Genomic DNA, 16,393 nt, shown 5'->3' with positions numbered 1-16,393 from the left:
CATTGTGCAACCTGAGTGCAACATCAAAACATATGTATTCTCGAAATTCTCCAGAGAAGCATAAATGCAGCTTTGCATCACTGCAAATAGATGGGACACGAAAGATCCATTTTCAGTGAAAATTGCCGATTTTCCGGCTAAATGCATCCAACGTTATACGGCGTGCTTGGGAATTGAAAACGAAAGAATCATTTTTCAATTTGAAAGAGGCAAACAAAACATGTGCGGTGGCTTAGATTCAAATCTGTGACATCAAGATTAGATTCTGTAAAGAGTACTCTTCCAAACAAATTGACAATGCTTAGATAAACCTATTGTAGAAATCTGTATGTTTGGTATGCATTGAATAAAAATGAATTGAGCGTTACATAATTACGAGTATATAATGTAAAATATGAAGCTATGGTGCGTAAATGTGCGTGTAATGTTAATACTAAATTTATTGTTGAAAGAAAGAAAGAAAAATTGTTTATTTGGTACATTAACAAAATATAAATTGGAATATGTGAATTTTAAATTACATGCATGCACTAAAAATGGTCCTCGCTCATTATTGTTACGCTTTAGTAGTATAGTTTAAAAGTATCATACGTAGTGTTTATAGTAATTACTGAGGTCTGACTTCCGAAAAAAATATTACGTCATAGAAGAAAGTCAGTTAGTAACGTAGGAAAGAAGTCATCGGATTTCCTCGCTAAACATTTCATGCACGCTGTTCTTAGTGGAAATATGTAGGTATATAATATATTCTATGGTATTTATTGATAACGTATCCTCAAATATCAGTTGGTGACATATACAAAGTTAAATTATTATTATAAACTTGTATAAAACGTATTTTTTTTTTACGTTAAACCATTTATTTTTTGTTTCTCACAATAACGATACAAGTTATGTGATACGATAAAAGTTAAATTTTAAAAGCATTTTTCGTCCGAAAAACCGGCCTGGGACCTCGAAGGATATAGGATCCAGGTAGTGAAAACCCCATTAAATATTTACTCGGACGACTTCAGTGAATCGGCACGTACATTATTGAAAGGGGTGTCGTTTGCCCCGATGTGAGTAGGGCGAGTAAGCCTCAAGAGTTTATTTGTTTTTATCACGGATTGCGCTTAATATTTCAGGACTATTCCGCATTACAGATAAACAAAAATTATAGATATGCACATAAGTAAGCATATTTCCTTTGGGTGGTGCCACGGATGTCTAAGTGCGAAGAAGTTTTGGGATAGCAATGTGAATGAATGGAAAGTGTGAGCGTTTCTTATGCATTCTTTACAAATACTAACTAGTACTCCTTGTAGTGCTTATAGTATTACTTAGGTTTAGGTAGTTTGGGCAATTTGTAAAAAGTCGCTTAAATTATTGGAAAACAAAAAACTTCCCTTAGTTAGCAACTTTTCTAACAGTCAAAAGTCTCTCTCTGACCTTCCCAGTCTTTTCGAGATAGTTGGCTCTGTCTACCCCGTAAGTTATAAAGACGTGATTATATATAATGTAATTAGACGAGGTGGCTCGTGAAAGAGCCTTTAAAATCCCTTAAGCTCACAATGCTATTCAACGAAAGATAAAAAATAAAATCCTGGAATTCGGGAAAAATCAGCATCTCTGAGTAATTAGTGAAGTTGGACTCTAGTGCGGCGTGCTTATCGCCAATACGACAGAAGTGGGTCAGATCGGGTTTGTTTACGTTATTACATTCGACACGATTTTTATTTATAACCAGTCTTTTATCGGGCCCGGTTTAGTCGCACATTTCAGATTTTGAATAATCTTTTGTTTCTCTTGAAGGGCTTCTGTTCTATACATGTGTATGTTATTCTATAGTTCTTGATGTTATTCGTTCGAAGCAAAAATATAAAAACGAATTTTGTTTATTTCTCTTTATAATATTAGTAAAAGTTCATCGTAGGAAAAGTTTCATTAAAAAAAGACGTTAGGAAATATGTGGTCAGCCTGCTAAATCGGAGACTAAAATAAAAAAAAAAATGTTTTAAAGTTATGGAATCAGTGTGTGGTCCATGAACTCAAATAAAATGGTCATTGTTTTAGACCACACGTTTTGTGTACATAACTGTTTCTGTTGTTAACTTTCTGCCAGCTACTAAAGCAATATCAAGTTCAAGTTTATAAATTCGAATTTTACTATTTTAACCTAAACTTGAAATACCTATTTATTTAAGTTTTAAATATTTTATTGGTTTATTATATTAAAGCATTTTTCTTTCGACAATAATAGCTTAATTTTTATAAACATGCACACTTTGATAGCCTTCACATATCAAATAATAAAATAAAAATCGCGAGTGTTATGTCAAGAACGTATAACAATCGTAACTTGGTTTAAGATTTAAACACAATATGTTTATTTATACAAAGTCTGAAAATCGAGCTAACACAAACAGAAAGACAAGGTGAGAGAACAAAAACAAAACCCCATTTCCGCAATCTTTCTCTATATCGCCAAATCTCGTGGTGTATTGGAAACAAACCACGAACCGTCTTCACCCCAATCGCGAACCAAGGGTTGCTTCCCCTTGGTTTTTGTGTGCTCTGAATTGATTTCCACAGCTTCCCTCTTATAAATTTGACAATACAATGGGCGAGTTGTTCTTTGACTTGACGTATATTGTCTCCTGGGTAGAAGTAACGAAGGTAGTCGGGGGATTTGAAGATATTGAAAATAATTGCAACGCGACACAAATTTAAAAGAAGCAGGAATGTGTAAAAAAGATGAAAGCTATAAAAATAACTGTATGTGTGTGTTTTTAGATCGGATAAAAAAAGAAATACACTGCACACATACATTATCATCATTATTAACATTATCTGTTACAATATTAACATAGTTCATCTAATTGATAACATAGTGACAGCTTTTAATTGTGGATTCGAGCATTTTCTGCAATTTTTTTTGAACTTATTTATAATTTTTGATCCTAGGTATATTTTCATTGTGGCATAAAAAATATTTCATATTGTTTTAAGTAGGTACACTCACTTTACAGTCTTAAAAATGATTAATGTAAAAACCTACATAAAGATGCTCTGGAACTGATAAATCTTCCATTCTCTGATCATTCCATACATTTTGTATGAGTCTGTTCTTGCATTTTGCAAAAGCAATGTACGAGAGTGTTCCGTGTAAAGGCTATTGAGAAATGTTTATGATACGACCTCAAAGTAACCCTATTTTACATTCTCAGGTACATACATAGGTACATACTTTGCAATAATATATTTTATTTTATAACAAATACATAGAAAGGGTAGACATTTTAAGGAAGGATTTATGAATAGAATCTGAATTAGTATTAGAGAAATGTAGAAATATTTTGTATTTTTTTTAAGGAAAATCAAATTTATTAGAACTGCTAACTGAGAATCGAATTCAGGACCTTGTAACCTATAAGCAGGAAATCATGGATCACAGAGGTAATTTGGAGAATGCTAATGTCATCTTTTAAAATTCTTTTAGTTTAAATGAAGGGTTATAATTTTATTTTATTTGTATTTTTTTTAAAAATAAAAATTGCCACTTAAAATAATGTCTAATAACAATTCCCTCCATTCATATTAAATACAGTTCTACATTAAACGATCAAAGGAATTTCATAGATAATTATTTCAATGAACTTCCAAGTAACCCATCATTACCTATTGATTTATTCCCAATAAAACCGTCAACAATTTCGAAATACGATAGTTCCAACCATTAATCAATATAAATCAGATTTTCAACCGGTGACTCGTAAGAAAACAAGCCTTAATTGAACCTTAATTGAATGTTAAACTCGAACCGAACTACTGAATGTTGCAATTAATGTACACACACATACACATATAGCTCTATAAGTCAATAAATTAGAGAGACACCTTCTCCCAAACATTGAGTATGTAGGACCATAACCTAACATCATTAATTAACTTAAATGCCACTTTAATCCCTTGATTTAACGTTTAATTTCATTTAATGGAGACGTCTTGTTAACAGCGGGATACCATCATAATTTGACCTGCAAATCACTCCCTGTTTCTCTAATTTCCTGATTACTTATTAGGAAATCAGGAGGCTTGGGAGGTCAATAATAAATGGCTAATACGGCTATACGGCAAACACGTTGTTTTCGTCGGTTACCATGACAACTGTTAAATGTCCAAATTGGAGACGAGAAGGGGTGCGCTGGCGTTGGAAAGAGAGGTATATAATGCAGTTTGAAATTAGAAAGGGATGGAGAGTAGGGGTTGGAGATATGCAGTGCGCACTTGCCTCTGTGCATGGTAAATTGCATTAGTTCGCATTTTGAACGAATATTTTGCGATCTGTTAGATAATCTCGGTGGTAGTATGATTCTATACGTGGTGAAAGAACTTAAAACTGTAAACCATTTGTTTTTTTTCTAAATATTTATGCATAAAATCTCATCTTTATTCCGGAGGGCCAGGCTCTACCTAGCCACATATTTTCTCATATTTAAATTAGTTAGGTTAGTTATTTCTACGTCAGACAACGTAACAGGCAAAGCAAGAAATAAAATAATAACAATTAGGGTCATACATACATACAATCACATCTATATCCCTTACGGAGTATATAAAACGGAGGTAATCGTCAGTGAATAGCTTCTATTAAATCATGTCAGAAATCATAGTTTTCAGTTACAACAGAAAAACTAAATTTTACTTCAATTATTTCATATATTTCATTCGTATGAAATACGCTATCAATTTCCCCACAGCCGGCGTTTTTTGAAGAGGGATATAAAAGCTTTGTATAAAGCTCACGGCCGTACAATGTGTGATATCGTATGCATCTCAAATGAAGCTTTCGTGAGGGAATGTGCCTACGTAGAATTATGCAAGGAGCTCGGTAACTTTGAATGCCTTGATGAAAGGATTTATTATGCAAGCACTTATTTCTTTGTTACCGCATTTTTATATTAAAAATGTGAATGGTTTTTCTAGCTTGTGCCCGTGCCTATCTGACTGATTCGTGATATCATAAAAGGCGACTAAGGAATGGCTCATATATCTAAGTCTCCATACAACTGAACGTGGTCTTTTAGTCTTTTCAAGACTGTTGGCTCAGTCAAGCCCGCAAGGAATAAAGACTTGATTATATGTATGATATCTTACTAGTCCATCGCCTATACACCTTTCCTTGATTGAACTTTACAAAAGCGGGTGGGAATCGAAACAGTGGACACACACTATGTTTTTCTATCACTTCCAAAATAACATATATATGTTTCAGTTTTTTTTATTATTTAAACTTTATGCACGTAAAATGTACAACAGTTGAACTTGATGCCATAAGGCATTCTCTGCCAGTTGAGTTATGGTTCTTTCTTTAGAAACTTTAGAGCTTGATGTGTTTTCTGCCTACCTTTAATGGTATGGAATTCGTCAAGTTGTGTAAGCTCAGATCTAGATATGAGAGTAATATTTTTCTCCACACTGTTGCAATTAATCTACTGGTAAACCTACCTTTCTAATGAATATACTGACGCATTTTAGGTCACAAACTTGTCAAACAAGGTCTTGTCTGTCTGTGTGCCTTCATAAAATCTTAGAGGATCTACTTCATTTATGCATTTAATATCATCGTAATCAATCCAGTAGGTTTTGAGCATATTTGTTACGAACAAAAAACAAGTACTTAGTAAGGATTTAAAAAAAAAAACGAAAATATTTTACGTTTGTTTATTTTCACTGCGAAATGCAATATGAATTACTCCCAGCTGGAAACTGGAACACAATTTGCTCCACCAATAAATATTTAATATGAAGTAGAACAGCAAAGGAAATATTGCCATATTGCTGAAACCAACGAATGAGAGAAACTGAGTATAAGAGGAAATGAAAGATCAAATATTTAATATTAAAAAACAAATCTATATATTTTATTGAATCTATATATTATATTGATTGAATGACTGACTCTGTGTAGTGTACTTTTTTGAATTAGGCTGATATCGAGGAAACTCATAGCAATGTACATTGTTGTACATTCAACTCGTCTTTACAGTTTATAAATTTGGCCAGTGTTTCACTAATATGTTCTAGGGGCGAACCAAGAGGGATGTGGCAAATGGCAAGATCCGTGATCTCTCCGGAAAAGAATTATGATTTTAATGTAACCTTTTCTAATTGGGTTAAAGTAAAACTGGACATAAGCAGCCATTTTCCACATTTTACATCATTGGACTCAGTGGTTTGGGCTCTGCGTTGATATGACTCTCCTCGTTATCAGCTTTATTAAAAAGAGTATACAGAGATGATGGTCATTTTTATATTTTTTTATTTTGTTTCAGAAATCGTCGAAGAACAACAATGTCACGACTACGGGTTCCGTTTGACGTGTCGCGACTTAGACTCGCACATAGCCGTCCTAGAGGCGTGGTACACCTCCACAGTCGACTACCACGTCACCAACACCACTCACGAGACTTTAAAACTTAAAACTGAGAACGATTCCGAACTCAATCGAGTGTATATCTATTCTAGTCCAAAACACGACGGTGTCTATGAACCAGCGAATCATTCCATGTTTGAAAATTTAAATTATTCGATTACCGTCGATTTTAACGATTCGCTTATTGATGTATCGAATGATACGGATTTGAGTGTTGAGTTTGTGAACGCGAGTTGTGGTGCTGTGACGTTTGTGAGGAGTTACGGGAGTTGGAGGGAAGGAGACAAGAGGAGGCGACAACATGTGGAGCGGAGTGCGTCTGTTAATTTGAGAGCGCCCCTCAGTTACCGGTGAGTCTAGGATGTAGCGTAAAGTCAGATTTGTCGAAGATCACGTTTAGATGAATAGTTTTTTGATTACATTGAGAGATAATGATGACGAGTTGCAAGCCCTTTACCAAGGAGAAGAAATCCCGAGTTCCCTTTTCCCTTTGATCGTATAAAAGACTTCCATGCTGGGAGCAACTATAATTTAACATTACGTGATATTTGTTCCACATAGTAGTCATGCATTGAATGTAGCTATTTCAATGCTTACACTAGCGACCTCTATTTGAATAATCAAACATTGTAGCGTGTTGAATATTTAATTTACAATACACAAAGTACACAACTTGATATTCCGCTATGAATAAAATATCAATTTAGTCGGTATTGAAGGAAATTAAGTTTGCTCCAAACATGATAATTGTTCAATTATTTAAATGTGAATTGTTCTAGTAAACAAAATTGGTTAACGTGATAAATTTTATATGTTCTTTGACAATGCTCTATGTAATAAATTATGTTTAACGTGTAGAACATATTGGATCAGTGAGACTAAATACCGCATCTTAAAATACGAGTGAGAAGTAGTGCCTCCTATAAAGAAACACAAAGAAAGTAGTAATTTCATTATAACTCATCAATACTGTGTGATTAACTGTGTATGATACGGATATTAACTGTGTATGATCTTACAATAAGTACTACCCTAGTACGTACTTACTTTTAATAAAATAATTGAGATTAATTTTAATGAGGGCGCCACCAGGGTCCCATCCACTACCCCCTTAATTTATAGTCAAGCGAGCACCTATAAATCCAGCACGCCCTCTGCCGCCAGATAGCGAAGATGGATAGGCTATTGATACCTCAGGGATACTATTATTTGAAGGCGTCTACCACAGAACAGTCATCTAGTATTGAATTGAACCAACAAATTGTACTTATCCAAACTTACCCATCTCTTACTGCCAAACCACACCTAATTTCTTATACCTGTCAGAAAATATGTCATGAGAAAAGGCGAAAATTCTTAACATTTCCCGAAGGAAGTTTACTAAATAATCAATGTTACCTTCATATTGATTTAATACATTTCATCGCAACAGCATTACATGCTTGCAAAAATAGCAAAGATAAATAAATTTAGCGTTATATCGACGTTAAGTTTATATTACCTCGAATAACTGTTAGTATATTCGAGGTTTGGGTGAATATAATTCTTCCAGGAATCTCTTTGTTTAAAGAAAATTTTGTTTATTGAAAATATATCAAAATAGACCAATTAACTCTTGCCGTAAGAACCTTTTTTGTAAGTCTGCATTTCCGCTCTGGATAACTATTATTTTTTTAACGCTTTTGTCACGTTTTTAACGTAACATAAGCCAGGTTTTATAGCACTTAATTTCTTAGGCATTTGTGTTATAACAGTCATTAACTCATTGGATGCAGTGAAGTCGAAGGTTATCAAATTTAGGGCGACCGAGAGAGTAACCGATAGAAAAGGGCGAACTAGTTAATATCGTGCAATTCGATAAAATGACGTGTACCAAACGTTTTTTATTGGTATATACATAACAGCATAATACTTTGAAATTGAAAATTAGACATTACAGTGATCATAGAATCCGACCATAATGATTTTTATTTCAGTCTTCTAATGGCAAGATGAAATTTTCTGAGGAAAAACCGGCTTTTGTTTTGAGCTAACTATTTATATGTTGCTCTATTTTTCAACATGCAAGTACATTCATACATAATTCAGCTTTCTGTGGCTCTACCATTCTACTTCACAGTTTTTATATTGTAGATAGGTTATTTCTGCTGTTGCTACTTTTTCTTTATATTACAGGTAGGTTATTTCTGCTGTTGCTGCTGTTGCTACTTTTTCCATATTAACTTAGAGATCACGGGATTTTATGCTCTAAAGTTGTAAAAATGCGTTTGATTCTTCACGTCATGACGCGCTCATACTTTGAAAAGTATTAAATGCCAGTGGCGTGTTTGAGTGCTTATATTCATGAAAATAACCATTAATAATTATAATAAATAAAAAGAAAGAAAAAACACGTTATAATTTATAAATTGTGTAGTTAATAGTTTACCCACGACAACGTGCTCAGAAGGCTGGTTGCATTGTCACGTCGCAATGCTTAATCTTTGACCTAAGAAGTTTCCAGCCACGGGATACATTGATCAGTCAATATCATATTGTTTAGTTACTTACCGATATTTGCATACAGAAAAGCATACCTTAACACTCATGAAAGTCTTTAGGTGTGCCGTGTGGTTCCCGGCACCAATACAAAAAAGAATAGGACCACTCCATCTCTTTCCAATGGATGTCGTAAAAGCCGACTAAGGGGTAGGCTTATAAACTTGGGATTCTTCTTTTAGGCGATGGGCTAGCAACCTGTCACTATTTGAATCTCAATCCTATCTGCAAGCCAAATAGCTGAACGTGGCCTATCAGTCTTTACAAGACTGTAGGCTCTGTCTACCCCGCAAGGGATATAGACGAGATTATATGTATGTATGTAAAGTCTATAGGTACGAGCCGGCAGAGACAAAATTTCATCAAATCCACATATCTATTTTCCACATATCCACATAGGACATTTTCAGTGAACACACTCGTATCTTCCAACGAAATTTCAACAATGGCATCCCATTCAGAGACCAATTTGGATACGCGCATATTAACTGACAACCGCTGGTATTTAGGTACGTCCACAGCTTCTACAATAAACAGACTTTAAAATGGTTTGTTTGTAGCTATTAGTTACGTCTGCGTTTGACTATAAATATCGATTCGTCGGATAAAAATACTTTATAGTGACTCATTTACATTGCTACTTTACTTGTAGGACTTTGATGGTCATCTATCAATGATGTTTTCTGATACTATAGGAATAATGGACGCTGTAGTAGTGTGAACCTCTGAACCGCAAGTTCTGAGTTTAATTCCTGATGTGGTTTGTTCCCTAACGAAATAGAAATAGAATAAGGCAAGACGTTACATCTCGGGCAGATTTTTGTTTGCTTTTTTATAATATCTTTATTGCACAGAAATTTACACAATAACAAGAAATAGTAAATAGTTGTAAAAGAAATAAATCACTTGCAATGGCGGACTTATCTCATAAACGATTTCTTCCAGTCAACAATATAAAATTTTGTTTATTGATGTGATTATTTCACTGATGTTTTAGTTGTTGTAAATAAATATATAAACACCATAACAAAAATTAGTCAATATGCCTATTAGCACCTAATAGCAGAAATCTTTTGCCATTTTTTTCTCTTATAACATCAATGCGCGATTTAAATCATTAGTATGATTATAAAACCTCATATTTAACTTGGATGTCATAATACTTATTGAAATTATACGCGACATTAATAAAACAGTTTTATTATCTCGTAGAAGCGGCTTTCCTGTCGCCGTATATCATGTTATCGTTAGAAGTGGCACGTGTTGACTTAATAATGATGCCTTTTGAATTTATAGTAAACTATCTTTTGCCAAGGAAGAAAATTTTATAGGAATTTCTGACTGATGAACAAACAAGGTACAGCTGATCCGAAATTTTGCTTAAATTTATTCATTATTTAAAATCTCAACGTCCCCCAAGAGATTTCAGCATGAAACAATAACCCATAATCAGTAATTAATGACCTGACACGACTCGACCAACTATCCAATTTCCTTGACGAAAAAGACAAAAAGTATTTGGAACTCTCAAGAGGGAGTAAACAAAAGAGCTCTCTACTGAGAACAAAGAGGTTGTAAATTTCTTTTGAGGATTGAATTTCTACAGTATCGTCTGCGTAATTTTATAATAACTGATCAATATTTGTGCAACTCTATTACGATAACGACTTATAGGATTTTTGATACCAATTTTATAGTCCCATCTGAACATACATATAATCACGTCTATATCCCTTGCGGGGTAGACAGAACCGACAGTCTTGAAAATATTGTTAGGCCACGTTAAGCTGTTTGGATTAATAATAGATATATAGTGACAGGTTGCTAGCCCGAGAATCCCAAGTTTATGAGCCTACATACATACATAAAATCACGCCTCTTTCCCAGAGGGGTAGGCAGAGACTACCTTTTTATGAGCCTACTTAGTCAAAAAAATAAAAAAATCATTAGTCGCCTTTTACGACATCCATGGTAAAGATATGTAGTGGTCTTATTCTTTTTTCTATTGGTGCCGGGAACCACGCGGTCCCCATCTGTACTTGGTTATATTTCATTCATAAAACATCAATTGAAACTTAAACTTAAAACTAACTTAAGTCTAAAAATCCGTCTCATAAGGAAAGTTGATATATATGTATATTTAAGTATATCAATACTCGTTTCCCCCTTGGCAAGTTAGTTCCATTTGATTTGATTGAATACGGCAGTGATTGAACTCGATTTTGATATTGAAGAAAGTTTGTAACATTAGCCGAAATATATAAACCCCTGCTCAAACTATAAGCTAAGTTACTGTATGTATGCATGTGCACTTTATCGCACCACGAATGTAAAGTTTTTCTCTCTGGTCAGCTGGTAGTATGGTAGAGATTGCTAAACGGCATTAAGTCCGCCCTTTGTACTTTTTTTTTATGCAATGAAGTTTTAAATAAATAAATGTATTAGTTACTATGTGCTTGTAGTATTTTGTCAATAAGTTAGCTCAACTTTTAGTGTGCTGCAAGGTTAAGTTTATCGTGATAAAAGAAGTTTTCAAGTCATACAACGTGTACGGTCGTATAAAACCACAAATTGACTATAATAATAATAATAATAATAATAATAACATTTATTTCTCACCATAATCCGATACAAATGTGACAATAGTCTTAAGAGCTAATACACACTGTAAGGACCATGGTGGGCTGGCACCTGAACTAAGAAAACCTGTGTCTCAGGTTACCAACCCTCCACCCCAATAATTGGTCTTTTAAGATTAGATTATAAGTGAACATTTAAAAATACAAAAGGTTTAGATAGGTAAATAAATCTATGGAATAGGGAAATTATTGGAAAGTTTGCACTAAGTATGAAATACATGTACGGATGGATGTAAAATTGCACCAAATCAGTAGGTCAGTTATTAAGTATGTAAGTGTGTGACTGTATTTTTCGCGTGTGGGTACGTTTATAACACGAACATGCGAAGGTCAGTGGGTAGAATTTTGCTGAAATTTAGTACACGGACTCGTTCTTTATATTAGAAAGAATGGATACAATGATAAGGTATTGTCAAACATGTAACTGTTCATCTTATGTTTTACATTTTTATGTCTTTATTTATCGATAACGACGTCCCTTTGCCAGGACGTCCTGACAAAGGGTCAGGTCAAAGGTACCCGAAACCGCCGAGCTTGCATGAAGAGAGTTATGAATGTGGATGAGTCGAAGCAAGTATGCAGATCGTGGCAAGTGGAAGGATGTAATCTTTGCCTACCCCTCCAGGAAAACGGCGTGACTTTATGTATGTAGTCTAAAAAAGGTTTACATAATGAGGTAACGATGTAATATAATATTACATTAATGTAATTACAATGTAATATTACATATTTCTACATACGAGCATCAATTAAAATATATGCAATTTTTTAATACAAGTTGTAAAACAATAGATACTAAAATTATATAGTCGCTGGTGGCTGATAAACAATGCATAGTGAATAGAAAAATACTTTGTTTAGAAAGCTGAAATTAACACGTTCCTTGTAGAGAGAGGAAGAGTAAAATTAAGCAAGTAGTTCCTTGCTAATAAGATAGAATATTCCTTAATTTACTCGGGAAAGTAATCAACCATTGTAAGAAGTCACAAGCAACTGCTAAAACACAATACTAAGTCGTTGTTATTTTCACAATATAAATGGCACTTTCATTTCTGTCTTAACACAAAAAGCGTACGGCGTTTCGACAATAAAGTCATATTTTTTGTCAGCCTTGATCCTGTCAGTCAGTCAGTTTTTTGTGTAATTGGCGTGCGTGACGGCCCGGAAATTAGCGAATTGGGACACGCGCCGGAAGTGGATTGATATGGAAGATCGGAATGATAAAGAAAATTACTGTTATTTCGCCACTGACGTAATTGAATGAGGTAATTTCAGTAATGTATGTAGATTTTACACTACATTAAATATAGTTTGGAGCAGCGAATAGTGACCTAGTTTAGGTGTGGGGGTAAATTTTTGCTAGAAAGAAGTCCTCCACGCTTTTGGTAAATACACATACAAATAATTTCTATGTAGGTACAATCGATGGCAGGTAAAATTGACCCCCTCACCTAAAGTAGAGAACTAGTAAAACTCGCAAGAGTTAAGTATTGGTTTGTGTTGGGTGATAATTTATGATGGTGATTGTCTCTCTCATGGAACCACATTATTAACTGAAATAAAAAAAAATGTTTTTATGGAATATACTTTACCGTAACCTTACCTCAAATGGGGGGATTTTCCCCATAGTCACCACGCTGGGCAGGTGGGTTAGTGAGTTTACTGACTCTGGTCTATGTAGTCATATCATAGGAAGTTTTGGGATGGTGCTATTCTGCTCTGCCGGCACCACACTTCCAATAAAACATATGGAATATAACAAATTCAAAAAAGTAACCAGGCAGTAAACAATGAACCGGTACTAATCATTTTGATCAAATTCAAAACAAGGGACAATGGTATATCGTAAAAACATAGAAACAGTACGTCTCTTTCCAATTATGAAAGGAACATTAAGCAGTTTTATGCGTTGGCTTGAAGACCACTTGTTATTCTATTTTAATTCGATATAATGGCTCTAGGGATCTGAAGGGCTCGGAAGGAAGCTAAATAGATATTTGATTATTAAATTACCTGAGTTAATATTAAAACCATCCATTCGATACTACTTATTTAGCTGTTAGCACCGTTTTTCGCTTCATCTCAAAATGAATTAAGTACAATTGAAAAAATATATGTAATTTTTTTTAAGTTATATCTTTATCTAAAGAACCTACCTAAGACTTCGGTAGGCTATTGATTTTATAAACTGTGAAATCAATTTATATCATAATATGTATGTATATGTATGTATCTCATTTGAGATTTTTACTTTTTCAATTATAATTTTGGTTAAAGATTCATAGTCAAAAATGGTCACAATAAAACTTCTATTAGGTACAAACAAAAAGTATTTTAAAAATATAATTCGTTTCGGGACTTTTACGATAATGCTCCGAGAACATTAAGAGGCACGTTGATATTGCGCTGTCGTAAAATGCATCTCCAAAACTAGAATGGTTGCGAAACACTTTGTAACCAGTTACTAATGGTTTCCGTAGATGAGAGGGAAGTGCTTCCTCCACCAATAGCTCATGCTGGGGTATTGTTCTAAACATAAAATTTACCAAACGAAGTCTTTTATTATCTTGGGATTATTCTTTTAGGTGATGGGTTACATGTATTTCAATTCCAACATTAGGTTATCTAGCTAATACGAGTTACCAATTTTGATTTCTCAGCTTCTACTTAGTTCGTGACTTCACTGGTACACACTTTTTGGCGCGTTGATCTTTTTAAGCCAGATCAGTGCAAATATGACTATTGTAAGCGTGCTGCAGGGAATCCTTAAGTGGAATAAGATCGTCGAACTGATCTTATCCATCATATCATCTTACCATATCTACAAATTGGACTTTGATACACATAGAAGTTTTAAGCAATATTCGAAGGTAGTAGTCATAGTTTCACACACAAAATCACTATAAACAATATTATTGTAAAATACATTTTATCATAATTCTGTTGGAGGAACAAACTCTTGAACAAACGATCCCAAATTTTTGGGTAATTGTAGAGTACAAAGATTCATTTCCACGTCTTGTAACGAGCTGTAAAGCCTTAGGCATCTTATTCCTACCATCCAAGTGACATCCTTTCAAGTAATTAAAAGGTCAAGTTATCCTTGTTTGAACCTTAATTATATCACAATAAAGTTTAGTTTTCGGATGAAGTCAATTTTATGGACAAAGCGTCTCGGATTTCAAACAAATATTGTTACTTACTGCAAGAAAACAAGATTTGGATATGATTACAAATGACATTGTAAGGTGTTCAAGAACAATTGAGTTTTCCATAACAAATTGGAATGTTAGAAGTTGAGTGGACCAACGCCACTGTACCGAAAACCACATGGCGTGCATATCAATGATAAGGTCCCACCCCATGACACTTTTTAGGCAAGTTGGCTTTTTCGCCTACATTAGCACGGAGGCTAAAAACATCCAAAAATTTTAATTATCAACTTTCCCTACAGTCTTATGTTGTCTTTGTAGTTCACGGTCGTGAAATTTAAGAAGTCGCCCAAATCCGCCGTAGTATTTTACTAAAATTAAGGGTTGAACCCTTAATCTATTCGCTCACTTCTAAGCGTTCTTTTATACAACAATAACATCATAATCACGTCGCACCAATCGACTCTCGACTATTATTTCCTTACTATTTTCGGTTTAATCAACAATGTCAATATTTGGTTATGCCTCCAACGCCACAAACAGATCAATAGGAAATCAGGGTTATGAATCTGAGCTCTTTCATCCTTTCAAATCGAATTAAGGGCAAATAGGTCTCAATAGATACTTGGAGCCAGGAATGGGCTTCATTGTGGACTATTGTCAAGGAGATGGGCTTATTGGCTGTGCCAGTTATGGGATCTTACTGTCTGGGAATTGTATAGAAAATTACCGTGAATAATTTGAAGACTGATTATGTGATAGGCTCCTCATTTGGTACGAGTAGTATCCCTTTCTGGGTGTCATTCATTTCCTGATGAGCAATATTTAAAGCAATAATATCGCAAGTCTAAGAGACATGGATAATTTTCTAATTGTTGTTAACGTCTTCCCTTTCCTAAGGTATCTTTGAACTTTTTTAATGGAAATCGCTTAGGTCACAACATAACAAAAACTCTACGAAGCTAAAGAACTTTCCTAGTAAATTAAATAAAAATTATATCCACGATAAGCTTTCTCGTTTCCAAAAGATTGACAGTCCAGTTAGTTTCGCGTGATTTCAAGATTCGTTTCATTGCTTTTTGTCGTAATCTCGACTCGCATTATGGACAACGCAAAAAGACAGTTTCTTGACTGCATTAGAAAATTTCTCTTCTTTTGATGGCTATTGATTTTTTTTGATATCGATCATGAATTGAATCAAATTGTATCATTTCTAGAGCTGAGTAGCCAAATCGTGACAGTGGAGTCGTGTTACGAAATGAGCTACTAAATAAAATTTAATCCAAAACATGCTTCATACATCCCACGCATGCCTTTATGTCTTGAGTGATAGACAAAGCTAAGTTTTATTGATAATGACTGCCAGATGCAAATGTCTAAATAGCAATTATATTCAAAACAATGAACAAAGAAACACCTGAGAAGCTCTTCGTTACATAAAAAAGAGGTGCATCATTTTTAAGTCGGCCAGAATTCTTTGTAATTAATAAACAAGACGACGATGTCGAGCCGAGAGAGGTCGTTCTGACCACAACTCTGCGGTCTGGGTTCGACGCCTGACGATGGCCCAATTGTGCGATTGCCGTTTGAGCTTTCCTTTTCATTATCTGATTCTATTATAAAGCATGATTTTTTGATAGTTATTT

The 16,393-nt window shown here is 34.3% G+C and overlaps 1 protein-coding gene across 2 annotated transcripts in view; it reads left to right on the top strand.

Moving 5' to 3' along the window:
* Positions 1 to 16,393, top strand: part of LOC106143208 (uncharacterized) — an 81,454-nt gene that overhangs the window by 4,536 nt on the left and 60,525 nt on the right. For both annotated transcript variants that reach the window (XM_060945913.1, XM_013345234.2), the window contains exon 2: positions 6,318 to 6,768. In XM_060945913.1, coding sequence (XP_060801896.1) covers positions 6,318 to 6,768 — 451 coding nt within the window. The remainder of the gene's footprint in view (positions 1 to 6,317; positions 6,769 to 16,393) is intronic.

This window comes from Amyelois transitella, chromosome 2 (assembly GCF_032362555.1).
Source record: "Amyelois transitella isolate CPQ chromosome 2, ilAmyTran1.1, whole genome shotgun sequence".
In the NCBI taxonomy this organism is placed as follows: Eukaryota; Metazoa; Arthropoda; class Insecta; order Lepidoptera; family Pyralidae; genus Amyelois; species Amyelois transitella.
Note: the sequence above shows the minus strand (reverse complement) of the source record. Positions and strands in the feature narration are given on the sequence as shown.